This window comes from Numenius arquata, chromosome 3 (genome assembly GCF_964106895.1).
Source record: "Numenius arquata chromosome 3, bNumArq3.hap1.1, whole genome shotgun sequence".
In the NCBI taxonomy this organism is placed as follows: domain Eukaryota; kingdom Metazoa; phylum Chordata; class Aves; order Charadriiformes; family Scolopacidae; genus Numenius; species Numenius arquata.
Genome location: NC_133578.1, coordinates 10720713 through 10733672, shown reverse-complemented (window position 1 = coordinate 10733672; position 12960 = coordinate 10720713). Strand labels below are relative to the sequence as shown.

The window sequence follows — 12960 nt, the reverse complement described above, 5'->3', positions numbered from 1 at the left end:
AACTGCAGTGGTGTGGGCACTTCTGTACTGGTTCCTGCATCCCTGCTGAATGGAGGGGGCTATGTGAATGCTGACAGGTAGCTGCATGTTTTGGCCCTTTCCCCTCTAGCCATGGCATTCCCAGCCCCTGCAGTCATCGGCCCGGCTGTGTGCCTGTGCCTGCCTCAGCCACATCGAGCCCTTCCCCAGGGCTGTGCTACAGCATGACTGTGGTGCCACCGAGCTTAAACACAGGCACTCCCTCCATCACCCCCATCCTTCTTCCTCCTTTAGTCCCGGCAAGATAAATGCCATTTTTTGTACTTGGCACTGAACTCTTCAGTGTAGGCATGGGCTCTCCCAGGCTGCTAGGAAATCCCTTTGATGCCAGATTTTGCAGATTTTATATCTGCACTGCAGGGTGTAGAAGTGGCAGGGGAATAGATTAACCATGTCATGCTCTGGTTTCTGGCCATGTTGTTGAACAGTAGCTTGGGTTCGACCTGTTCCTGTTGTGCTTCGGAGCAGATGGGCTGGGCCACGGCATCCTTAGTCCTTGGCATGTAGATCCAACCCTGGTGTTCTGACCTTAATCCTGGCACAACTGCTATTTTCTGGATTCCCATTCTCCAAAAAGGAGATTTGGGGGATCTAAGTCCAGCCAAAGGGTCACCACTGGAGATATGATGACTTTCCCCTCAGTAGCAGTTTTGCCTGATGAAAAAATCAAATGTCAGCATTTAGCCTGAAAAATGCTGAGGAAGATACTCTGCTAGCAAAGAAAGTGAGAAAATGAGAGTGTAGGCAGCACCTGTTGATGTATCAAGACATGAATACAGCTTGTAAATCCTTTATTTCCTAACAGTGGAAATGCTTTATTTACATACTGCCACACACACACACAAAATAAAAGATGAAGGAAACATGTGCGGACTCAGCGCTGCCCGTGGGAGCCCTGGAGAAAGCTGTGTTAGCCCAAGTGCTGGTACTCAGCATGCTGTGAGTGCTGCTGGGGCTCCCTACCAGAACCGAAAGCTTTTGTCTCTTTTTGTGCAGGTGAGACACTGTCCTTTTCCACCAGCTCTGAAATAGTTGTCATTCGTCTGTTTTCACCCATGGTTTGCGGCAGGTGCTCCTTGCCTCCTCTAAACCAGAGCCAGCAACGGTAAGCAGCCATCTTCATTTTCCTGCTGTCAAAGGAATTGGAGTGGATACCGGAAAACTCTCTGGGTTTTCCAGACTTCTTTCCTCATGCTTGAGACCCCGTAACAAACATTTCCTCTGCTTCAAAGCAGTCTTGAGCTTCATTGCAGACTGCACTACCAGGCCCTGCACACTGCTGGGTCTTCTCACTCACGTTGGCCCTGGATGCCCCATCGCCTGCTGCTCTTACCAGCACTGCTTGGTTTTTCCGCTTATATCTGGATTTCGAAGCACTAAAAACTAGTTTCAGAGCTGTGTAGACAAATGCAATTATGACCCGCATTAAGGCAGAGATGTAGGGTCACTTACGTGTATTTCTGACATTTTAAACAAAATGTCTGCAAATTGGTTGTTGGGATGTGCCCAGCTACATGTACACAGGCTGCTTGTCACCTGCTGAATGTCCAGTGCTGGTGGAAAAGGGGAATACTTGGGCCTTAAGAAAGAGAAGCTTTTCAGTTGTTATCTTACATATGACACATATGAGATTTTCAGTTAAGGTAGAAGCCTTTGGTTTGGAGTCCAAATTTTCACTCTGGAAGTTTAATTGACTGATGCTTCCCCATTATTGCTTTTATTCATCATCCCTTTGCTTTACTGGAACATCTGATTTCTAAAGGTATGAAATGCTTAGCTTTGTACACCAGGTAAGGTAAGGGGTGTTGCTCCCGGGGACAGGTTAGGAAACACTGAGAGAAAAGGCAGGGGACTTAGCCAAGGTCAAAAAGAAGGTCTGTGCTAAACCAGGATAGATCTGGTGATAGATCTAGGTGGCACCTAGATCCCAGACACTTAGTTTTGCACTTTAACCTGTGATCAGCATGGTTTCTGGCGAACATTTTATTTGGATGCTAGAGAGATCATCTGATGATTTCTGAGCATCTGCTGTCTTGGGTGTGTGTGCTTCACCGGGGTTTCTAGGCTCAGGTTCACAACTGTGCTGTGATGAAGATGGACTAGCCAGCTCAGCTGCAGTAATGTCCCGTGTCTACACGCTTATCCCGTTCTCTCTTACTGCACTAAGCTAAAGTGGACCATCTCTCCTCCCCTGCAGAGTTAGAGGTCACACACTTGTGAGCTACTGCAGATGAACTGATGTCAGGTAGCGGGAAAAGCTGTGAACTGGCTCACGTGCCTGAGCTCCGGTTGTTTCGTGACAGCTGGGATGTTTCAGGTTGCCTGTGGGTCTTGTAACCATTATCGATTTACAGAAAATTCAACTTTCTCTGTCAATATTTTTATGACCTGGTAAAGAGACTACAAGCACAGCCTGACAAAATTGGGATTGCGTTATGAACAAGAGCCCCGTAGAGAGCGAGGGGGGCAGCAGCTCCCAGAGCAGCCTCCATGTCCCATCACACACACTCCACACCAGCGTCCTCGTTGTGCGAGCAGTTGTGCACTCCCCAGTCAGGCTTTGAACACTCGAAAATTGAGGTTTCGCTCCCGCTGCAATTCACGTCATCAAGCCAAATTTGCCCAGAGCCTTGGGAAGATGAATTAAAAAAAACAAATAAACAAACAAAATAGTGTTGGGCAAAAGTAAGAGGAATATGCATGCTCTTCTAGAGACCCCCGTGGATAGCAGGTGTGCGTTGGGTTGCACAGTTGGCTTGTTGGAAAGCAAGTCTTTGGGCACAGTTCAAGCAGCGCTTGACATGCAGTTCCCTAATCCCAAGGAGAATGAGCTGTCCTTTTGGGGACATTCTCTTTGCTCTCCTGCTGCTTGTGTAGAGAACCTTGTTGTGGTGCTTTCTGGATGTGTGTACCCTCCCATGACAGGCCTGGGGAGCTGGAAGGCTGTTGCGGACTCACCTGCTGTGGCTGTGAAGGCAGAGACGGCACGGCTGTATCCCAGCATTCGGCAGACCACAGTCGCATCTTGGGTGCTCCAACCATCGTCACATATTGTCCCCCAGGCCCCATTGTGAAAGATTTCCACACGCCCCCTCCTGCCCCCTTCTGCGATTCGTATAGAACTGAAGATGCCTGACAGTTCAGAGGAGAAGAAAATAACTCTACTGGTCATATGGGCATGAGGGAAAAAGCACATTGAAAGATGGAAGTAGTGACCACCCAAACTGGATGAATGTTCCCATCCCCATAGCTGTAGCCAGAGCAGGACCAGAAGTTACTGATAGCTCAAATCTGAACAATTCAGGGTTCTCTTCTGGGTCTGGAGACACCAGGCTGCAGTTCAGCACATGGACCCCTTGGTTGGTCCAGATGTCAGATAGCTTTGATGCCAGAAAGCGAGCAAGGGAATTAAAAATAAAAGTTCAGTACCTTGTCCCTTTTCACCTTTGCTCCCTTTTGCTCCTGGGAGACCTGTTCCAAATTAAAAAACAAGGAAATATTTGTTAGCTGTTCGGGGGAAAATCCACTTATTAACTTCTTCTGAATAATTGGGTCAGTCAGATACGAGGGCTCCTCCCCCTTGTGGAATGAACCCTCTGAAGTGACTAAGGGTATGTAAAAGAAACATGGCAAGAAAAGCTGGATAACATAACAAAGTCTTCCTAACATGTGACCCAAGAACAGGGCCACTTGCAAAATTCCATCCACTTACTCATGGGTAATGTATCTTATTCCTACTACCAGTGTCATGTAAAATGACATCTCTGATAGCCTTTTGGTTCTGCAGAAGAAGGCATGGTATCTCCCAAAGTATTGAAGGTAGATCTACATCATGGGGCTTGCTCTCTAGGTGCTGCCACAGGACAGCAGAAAGTCACTCCCAACAGTCCTCCACATTTCTGTGTAGCAACTTGGTCTTGAGAGCAGGGGTGTTGGAAAAAACCCAATGAGCTCTTCCCCCGAAAACTACTTCCACAAAGCACACATTGCTGTCTCCTTCTGGGGATGAGGATATGACACCCACCCAGAGAGCAGCCCCTAACCTGGGGTCAACCCAGTGACACTTTTCCCTGCCTCCAGAGGCAAAGTTCCAGAAGAGGAGTGCACGGAGGAGCCCCATATAGGTTCTAGTTTATTTTATTTCTGAGGACTCTTGTGCTTTTCTGTATGAAAAGAAATAGTACCTGGAGCACTGGTTGCTTCCCATGGCCAGTTTTAACTACTGCTTGGGGTTTTTTTCTTTACTACAAGTCTTAGGGTTTTTGGAAGCATTCTGCAATTGGAAAGGAGGGGGAGTAAGAATGAGGAGTAGCTGTAGTGTTGGCCCTTTTGAACTGTCTATTTTTGTGTCCTACGATTAGAGAGGCGTAGTTATAGCCCTGGTGTTTCTGATTCTGTGTTCCTGACAGACGCGTTTACATGGGATTTACCCTAGCGGCGTGGTGTGCTGCCAGACATCTCTATACAAAGCAAAGAGGAGCATGGATTCTTCCAGCTTTCTGTGAGATCAGGGATTCGAGAAAATCTAATGCATCTGTTTACTTGCATGTCTTTTAGCATAGCTCCCAAGGTGTAAATGTGACACTCTGCACATTCACCTCCTGAGAAGCCTGATCTGTCTGTTGGGTTCCTCCAAACGAGCTCTGTAAAGATGCCCCAGAGCAGCTTGTGCCAGTCTGTCACATACAGTTCCAAACTTAAATGCACCATCAGCTCCACAGACTCTGTGGCAAACAGCCTTACCAGGTAATCCAGGTTCTCCCTTAGCACCTTTTACTCCTGGATCTCCTTTCGGACCGTGACTGCCAGAATCACCCTTGCTTCCTTTTTGACCAGTTAGGCCTGGGATGCCTGAGTGGAAAGCAAAAAAGTCATTGCTTTTGTCCCTTCCCAAGGAAAGAGCACGATGAGCATTTCACGTTGACGCAGAGAAGTGGAATGCGGCATTTAAAGTGCTTTGCATCATCAGGCTAAGTCACACTGGGAAACAAGGGTTTACCTGGAGAGCCGTTGTTTCCCTTTTCTCCCTTTTGCCCTGGAGGACCTAAGAATATGAAAACAAACAAAGATGTATAAGACAGATATTTACAAATTTATAAAAGCTTATAGAAACTAGTATTTATGATGGATTTCAGCTCATCTAATTTAGCTATCTATGCTATAGGCGTATCTATTTCTGAAGTGGGTGTCTTATTTCCCATTATACTCAGTGCAGACCTCATCAATACAGAAAACACAGGCAGTGGAGAATTGTCTTCTTCTGGAGATCAGCTTTTTGTCATTTATTTCATATCCTAAACCCCACTGATGGGATAGACCACCATCCAGGTGTGTCTTTACTGCATAAAGAGCCTAGAGATGTAAATTTAGGTGCATCAGACATATGTAAGCACATAATGTTGGGCCAGGTGACTCCCACCCCTATCATCAGGTATCAATGAATGCAGAAGGGTACATTGGACTGTTGTCACCTCCTGATGGAGATGAGAGGCTGCGTGCACTATGTAAATTCAGGGTTCAAAAGATTGATTTAAGAGAAATACATCGGAACAGGCTTGTCACCCTATTGTTTGGGTACCCGGACAGAGAGGTGGACTTCCTCAGATGGAAGGTCAAAATAAAGGCTAGGCTGTGCACTCCAGGTTGGCCTCTGAAGATACCTCTTCCTGCAATGCTACAGAGGAGGCCAGGGCAGATGCTTGCTAGGGAATTCATATTCCCCATCAGATTTACAGCCAGTAAAATTTCTCTTTAGCTCCAGGGTAGGGAGGTTGTTGTTCAGTTCATCTTAAACTGCCGCCTTGTTTGTACATTTTCTATTTATACAAAAATGCAGGCAACATCACCTCCTCATGCACATTACAGATGATTGAAACAACCCCTCCGCTAAGTAGCTACCCCCTCGGCAGTCTGGCAGAGGCCCAGGACCACCATGGCATACTGGGATGTGTTGGGGCTCCAAGAACAGGACTCAACAAATCTCCTTGCTGTTGCAGATCCCTTTCCAGTGTCTGTATGATGTGTGTTGTTGACCCCAAACCTGTTTTATTCTCCTTTACCTGTTACTCCTATGTCTCCCTTTTCACCTTTGAGCCCCTTGATGCCTGGTACTCCTAAAATTAAAAAACAGATCAGTAAGGGCAAAGTTATCACACAAAATGCAGCCAGAGTAGGAGGTCTGTGAGTTACAGGTTTGAGTAGCGGTGTACCTGGACTACCACTGGGCCCGTGGTCCCCCTTCTCCCCTTTCTGACCAGGTCTGCCTTCGAGGCCAGGACTTCCCACAGGTCCACGTTGTCCAGTTACGCCTTGAGGTCGAGACAAAGCAGCACATGTGAAATGCAACACAGCATATGAAGGAGAAAAAAGAAAGGCTGTATGGACCCAGGTCCTTGCAGACTGTCAGCCTTGAGAGGCACAAGGGCTTTCCAAAAAGAGCAGCTAATTTCTGCCCTTGTGTGTGCAGACATTTCAGGTAGGAGGACACGGACCTCCACAATACAGGACCCTTCTTTCCCTCTCATGCTCCAGAGAGTGGAGTCCAGATGAGACAGCCAAGGCTGCAGGATGGGTTTGCATAGCATTGGCATGGTTCCTTAATCTTACCATCTTCTCTTACCCATGCTGGGATCTAGCCTGGCTGCAGTTTTCTTGTCATGAAGCACCATCTAAAAGAGATTGGTCTCTTATCTCTAGAAGAAACTGCACCTTCTGTACTGCTTACCTGGCTCTCCTTTCTGACCAGGACTTCCAGGCTCCCCCGTGCTACCTGTAACAACAACATCCTAAGCTAACAAGGCTTAGCCAAATGCTTCAACTAGGGCAGCCCTCCACCACAGCACGCACGTGCTGACAGTGGGTTGTGCTGTGTCCTCTCCACTTACCATTGAAACCTGGCAGTCCTGGGATTCCTTGATGGCCCTGAGGACCCATGGGTCCACGAGGCCCGGGGTCTCCCTTCTCGCCCATTTCACCTTTCTGTCCTTGGAGACCTACCAAACAGCACAGCACATGTTTGTAAATTAAAAAAAAAAACAAACACAAATGAACAAACAAAAAAAGCCCACAACAAAACAACAAACCAACCAGATTTATTGTCTCTGCAGCCAGTGGAGCACCTCCTTCTAGCTGCACCAGTAGCAGGGCTTGGCCTCACACCCACATTTACCATTAGCTACACTCCTGTAAAGTTGTAGGAGGACAGGGCTGGATGGCACCTCACAAGTCTGCCTGAACCACCTCTGGCTCTGCCAGACTGGCCAAACATTCTCCTGACCTGCTCTTAAAGCCTTGCAGTGGTGCCGTGACACCTTCCCTGTGTGTTCCCCAGACTATCCCTACCACTAGAATGTTTTCTTCTCCAGCTAAATACCCCTTATTGCAGTCTGAACCCTTCCCTTCTCCTCACCACAGTGGAGATGGAGGACAGCGTATCCCACTCCTGTGCTTTCAGGGAATTCCCACATCTCCCCTTAGTCTTTTCTTCTCCAAACAGGTGATCAGCATGCTCCAAAAAAATTGAATTACTTTAAAGTAATTTAAAGAGTGACATTTCCTTCATCTTTCTGCTCCAGAATTTTCCCAAAGTCCTTGCCTTTCGAAATTCCTCCTACTTTCATGTTTCTCTTCTGGAGTAACTTTTGCTAATGAGGGCGCTGGAGTATGTGGGATCTGATGGAAGATCTAAGAAAGCTTTAATCAACCTGTGCAGCCATCCTCCCTGGTCTGAAAACACACATCCTCTGCTTTCTTTTGCTGTCCTACTTTCAGCCTTTCCTCTCTGGGTGCAGCCCTCGTGAGACCACTAAATAACAGCCATCCAGGAGATTCCCACTAATGAACGTTACACGGGAGAAACACAGAGTATAAATCTTCTACTTAAGGTGTATAAAAGGCTTATATAAAATACAAAGTTCTCAGAAATAAGTTTTACTAAAATGAAGACTAACATCCACATACTTGTGCATATAAATTATATTGTATTATTTTATACCATGAAAATCCTACTGCAAACATTGCTGCTATAAGCTGGGAGAGGCTGATAATTGAATACCTGTGGCTTTCATTAGACAAAGGTCGCTCTATAAAGAGACTTCCATGGTGCAGAGTCAACATTTTGCATGTCCTCTTCCCCCAGCCCTCCTTTGGGAGCTTTGCTGGAGCTTGGTATGAAATGAAATCCCTTCAGATCAGCTCCCTCATTGACTGGCAAGCTGGATTTTTATGAAATATCTGACCTATGAAGACTTCTTCTGGTGTGTTAAGTAGAATAAGTTTAAACAGGAATACATGGGAGAATCTTAAAAACGTTGAGACAGTGAAGAAGTCTTACCTGCAAGCCCCACATCTCCTTTTTCTCCTCTCACTCCTGGTTCACCACGTGGGCCAACAGGACCAGGATCTCCTCTGCTCCCCTTCTCACCCTGCAGTCCATGTAATCCTGCAAGGACAACATCACTTTTCTGATGCCTTGTGGGGTGTCGTGTCAGCAGCAGCAACTCTGCTCTCTGTGTACTTGAGAGTGGTGCTGGGGGCAGTGAGGAAACAGACCACCACGACCGGTGCAGGTTGACTTTTAAAATAAGAATTTTTCCAGCTAAGTTTTTCTTTTGTTTGCATTAATTTTGCATAGGCTTATTTCCTTCAACTCCAATGACATTCCTACTGACTTACACCTTGACTGAGGACAAGATTGCCCATAAAATCATCCATAAAGCCACTTTATGTTCATTCGCAGAAGTAATTCAGGTGTCAGAAAAGCCTTACCTTGGATTCCTTGGTCTCCCTTTGTCCCCGGTGGTCCCTGTAGCCCTGAGATGTAAAATACATATATCAGCTGACACACATCATCTATTCGCAGTAATGGCTAAGAACAAGAAATGAATTTTTTAATCATCCTTGTGCGTGTGCCTTCTGTCACCACTGAGGCCAATCTTCAGCTGGCAGGGACCAGCACAACCACTTGAGTAAAGTCTGTGGAGCTCGGCTGAGTGCGTGGCTGGGCAGGGGCCAGCTGTCCTCCAGCCAAGTCCAGCTCGTGGGGACCTTTGGGGAGATCGTTCCCGAAAATGCACTGAATGATTGGGCTCTGATGTATAATAACGGTGCTTGGCGGAGGTGCTGTTTCAGTGTTGTAAGTGCAGCCAGGGAGATATGAAAACATGATTTTTTAAAAATGTATTAATTTTTTTTTTTGTCTTCAGAAAAGCTCATCAGTGTAGCCAAGAACTAGGGATGGATGAGATACAGACCTGACCTAACAAGGGTTGCATCTTAGATCATCATCATAGTTTCATAGAAACTCTGGTTTCTCTGGACATTGCCTAGTCCAACCTCTGCTCAAAGCAGAGCCAACATTAGATCGGGACTTGCTGCATCCTCACAGCGGGCAGACACCCATCTCCTGTGGTGAGTGTAGTTCTACCCAAAACCCCCAGGTTCCCAGGGCAGAGCTTGTGCATGGATGTGGAGGGGAGCGCTTGCACCCAGCTCATTCCTGAGTCTGGGCAGTGGTTTCCGCAGTGACAGAGTGGGCAAGGTCCCGAAACTGTCACTGTTTGTTATATGCACTGTTCAGCTGGGGCCCTACAGAGCAGGGACTGGGGAGGTCGCCTTCAGTTGTCCTGGAGTGAGCTGGGCAGCAGGACTGCCCAACTGGGGCATGTCTGGGGCATGAAACCCAACTATCCACTGGTTGTGGGATGCACATAAACGCCCTCACTGGTCCTCTCTCGTCTCACATGGGAATTTGGGATAGTTATTGCAGGTAATGATCAGGTACAGTTCCTCCATCTCCTCTGAGCTTTTCTGGTGGGGTAGCTGTGAGGAGGCAGAGCCAAAGTGCTCCTCCATGGTGGTCACTGACCTCTGTAAGAGCACTCGGACAAGCTGAGGCTCTTGGGGGATCAGTCAAAAGGTGCAGCAAGTCTCCTCATGGCTAGGGCACTGGGTGTCTGCACATTGGGTAGGATTTGGGTCTAGAGACCGAAATCCCAGATCCTCACTTCAGGTTTCTTAGGGGGAAAAAAGAGAAAGAGGAAAAGAAGAAAAGTTGTTTATGGCTCATTTACCAACATACCTGGTGGACCAGGATCTCCTTTGCGTCCAGAACGCCCTGAAATAAATATTTAATGGAAGTTTTTCAGTAGTCAGCACTCCACGAGGGACATATCAGTATGGGGTTGATATGCTTGAGGTCTGGGCTGAAGACTTCACTCTTTTGGAGAGCACCCAGAGCCCAAGTCTACAAGTTATGGGAGGGGAGAGCAGCCTGGAGCTGCTTGTGCAGCTGCAGCTGGATCTGGGAGGGCTGCCTGGGGCTGCGCTCCAGCTTCTGCAGGTGTGTCTAGCTCTCCAGACAGGGCATTGGAGCCAGTGTCCAAGCCTGGGCACTGGGGCATCACTAACTGACAGGAAGACCAAACCTTGTCCTAGTTATTTTTTCATCTGAACCAGGTTTTTGGCTCAACTTTCTCAGTGGTGCAGAAGAACCAGCTCTCCGCACTCTACAGCCAGTATGGAGAAATGGAGCCATACCTGCAACCAGGCTGATGTTGCTCATCATCATCATGAGGTTTGCATTGCTGTTTTTAATTATGGTGATTTCCTCTTCTAAGCTTCTCCTCCAGTTTTCTTCACGTCCCATGTGCTTCTCTGCAGAGTTTCTCTCCAATATCAGGTTGTTGGCAAAGTAACTTTCCAGAATCTCTTCTGTATAGGAGGTATTTTGTTCTTGAAATTTCAATATCTCTCTCTGCATCTTAAACACTGAGGAAACAAAAGGCCCACGCAGTGAATATTCCCTGCCTGGTCCGGCTGGGAAATGCCTGTTCGGCAGAGCAGTTCCTCGGCACCCGTGGAGTGTACCTGGGGTTAAATACCACCACCGTTTGACCCAGGAGGTGGTTTTCATGTGCCGGTCCTTTCTGCATCCAGGAGTGCAGCCGGCAGCGCTTTTGCAGATGCAAAGCACACAGAGGGGGTGGGGGAATGGCTTCCTCCAGCGGCTGCTCTGACTTGTGGTCTGCAGAGGAGCGTCTGTACTCCCTCAGAGGTTTCCTATCGCTGTGCTCATCCCCGCTCGCCCGTGCCCCTCAAGAGCTCCCAGCAATGCTGCCTTTTGACGGCCAGCCTGCAGTAAGGTTGCAGCATTACCTTTGTACGCCAGCAGCACCTGGCCGCCCGTCAGCAGCAGCAGGTACACGCCGAGGACCGACCGAGCACAGCACGGGGATGGCTTTCTTTGTCTTCGAGGCTCTGAAAACCAACGGAAGTGGGGTAGAAACCACTCACATCTTTCCTGCTACAAATTCTGGTCGCTTCCAGCCGTTTCAGGCTTGGCCACAATGAATTAGCAGTGCTTTCCCGTGACAGGGAGCTGCAGGTCCCTCTGCAAGACTGCCAGGTCCTGCAGGCAGGGCAGGCTGCCTTCCTCCAACCCAGGCTTTGCACTGCAATTCGCTTGGCCATCTTTTCCCTAGCCAATTTAACCAGCTCTCTTCCATCAAGACTTAATCCAGCCTATAACAGTATGAATGCGGTAGCTCTCCCCTTTCTGCATCAATAAACTCCCTGCTTCCATCCAGCCTTCAAAGAAGGTTGCTCAAAGCACATGCCTTCTCCATCTGGAGCACTGCACACATGTGATTCCAACAGCGGGGCATGTATACATTGAAACAAATGAAAAATCAATAATAAGCTGAACTGCAGAACAAACAAAACCAAGTCGTAACATTTAAAACAAATTGTCACCAGCAAGTGCAAGAGAAATAAACTTCTTTGTCAAATTTTGGCCTTTAGGGAGAAAAAAGTATTTCAGAAGCATTAATGACTACTTCAGACATTCAGTAAGTTACCCTTAATTGAGTTTTTTTCAAAGTAATGTAATCAGAAGTTTAAAGTCTTAGTTTTAAAAGGGTTCAATGATTTAATTAGTTTTACAATAGAATGGTTTAGTCAGCAATGAAGTATTTATATTCAGCTAAAAACTCATAAACTTACATTTTTTTGTTTGATCTGGTGATTCCAGTATCTTAACTACTAAGACATGAAAGTTTTATTCAGTGAAATTAGGCATTTTCTAAAACAGGAAAAGAACTAATTTTTTTCTGATGTTCAGCATCAGCTTTGGGCTAGAAAGGACGTTTTCACATGCTTCTCTTTTAAAATGGTCAGTTAATTTAGTAGCAAAATCACTGTAAAAAGCATTTAATATGCAATATAAATACAATATTTCATTTTATGTGCTGCTTTCTTCATAGAACAGATAAAATCCATATCAATCCGTTTAATAAAAATAAAACTTACCACTTATCTGAAAGGTTGTAGTAGTAGCTGAGGCAAACCCAATCTTGTCTGAAATACTGCAAGTGTTCATATCACTTGAATTTCTATCTTCTTCGTACCCGTCTATAGTTTTCATGACAATTTTCTTGTGGCTGACCTAAAGCCTCGTCAGACTATGGACAACAGAGAACTGAAGGGACTTCCTATCTGCCTCCTGATTTGATATGCTTTCTGATATGCTCTTCCTATCTGCTCAGTTTTTATAGACTTGTGAGAACTCTGATGTGGTAATTTGAACAGTTCCTCAAAAAATCACACAGCTAAGATGTTCAGCTGCTCTTGTGTGCTCATTTGGGGACACCGTGTCCACAGAGCCTGGGGCAGGATCCTGCAGGAGGTTCAACCCTGAGTTATTCCACATCTCTGCACTTGGTGCAGAGGCATGAGGTGGCCATTTTTCTCCTAACACAAGTAAACCTCCTCACGTAGCCAAGAAGATCCCAGGTTCAACGTTAGCTTGGAGATCCATCCCCTGGGAGAGGAGGTGAGCACTGCATGGTAGTGAAAAACACATCAACTTGCACCAAGATGCTGACTTGGTGATGGTGCAATGCTGAAGTGTAGGGAAGGAAAAAA

General features: G+C 46.8%; 1 protein-coding gene across 1 annotated transcript; it reads right to left on the bottom strand.

Moving 5' to 3' along the window:
- Positions 1-827: 827 nt before the first annotated feature.
- On the bottom strand, positions 828-12505 carry MARCO (macrophage receptor with collagenous structure). Its single transcript, XM_074145704.1, has 15 exons — positions 12346-12505; positions 11194-11295; positions 10576-10806; positions 10118-10153; positions 8806-8850; positions 8372-8479; positions 6924-7031; positions 6764-6808; positions 6249-6347; positions 6099-6152; positions 5039-5083; positions 4783-4890; positions 3469-3510; positions 2998-3171; positions 828-2668 (listed from the first exon to the last, which is right to left on the bottom strand). The coding sequence occupies exons 1-15, from the start codon at positions 12458-12460 to the stop codon at positions 2538-2540; spliced, it is 1443 nt and encodes a 480-aa protein (XP_074001805.1). The 5' UTR covers positions 12461-12505; the 3' UTR covers positions 828-2537.
- Positions 12506-12960: the final 455 nt, after the last annotated feature.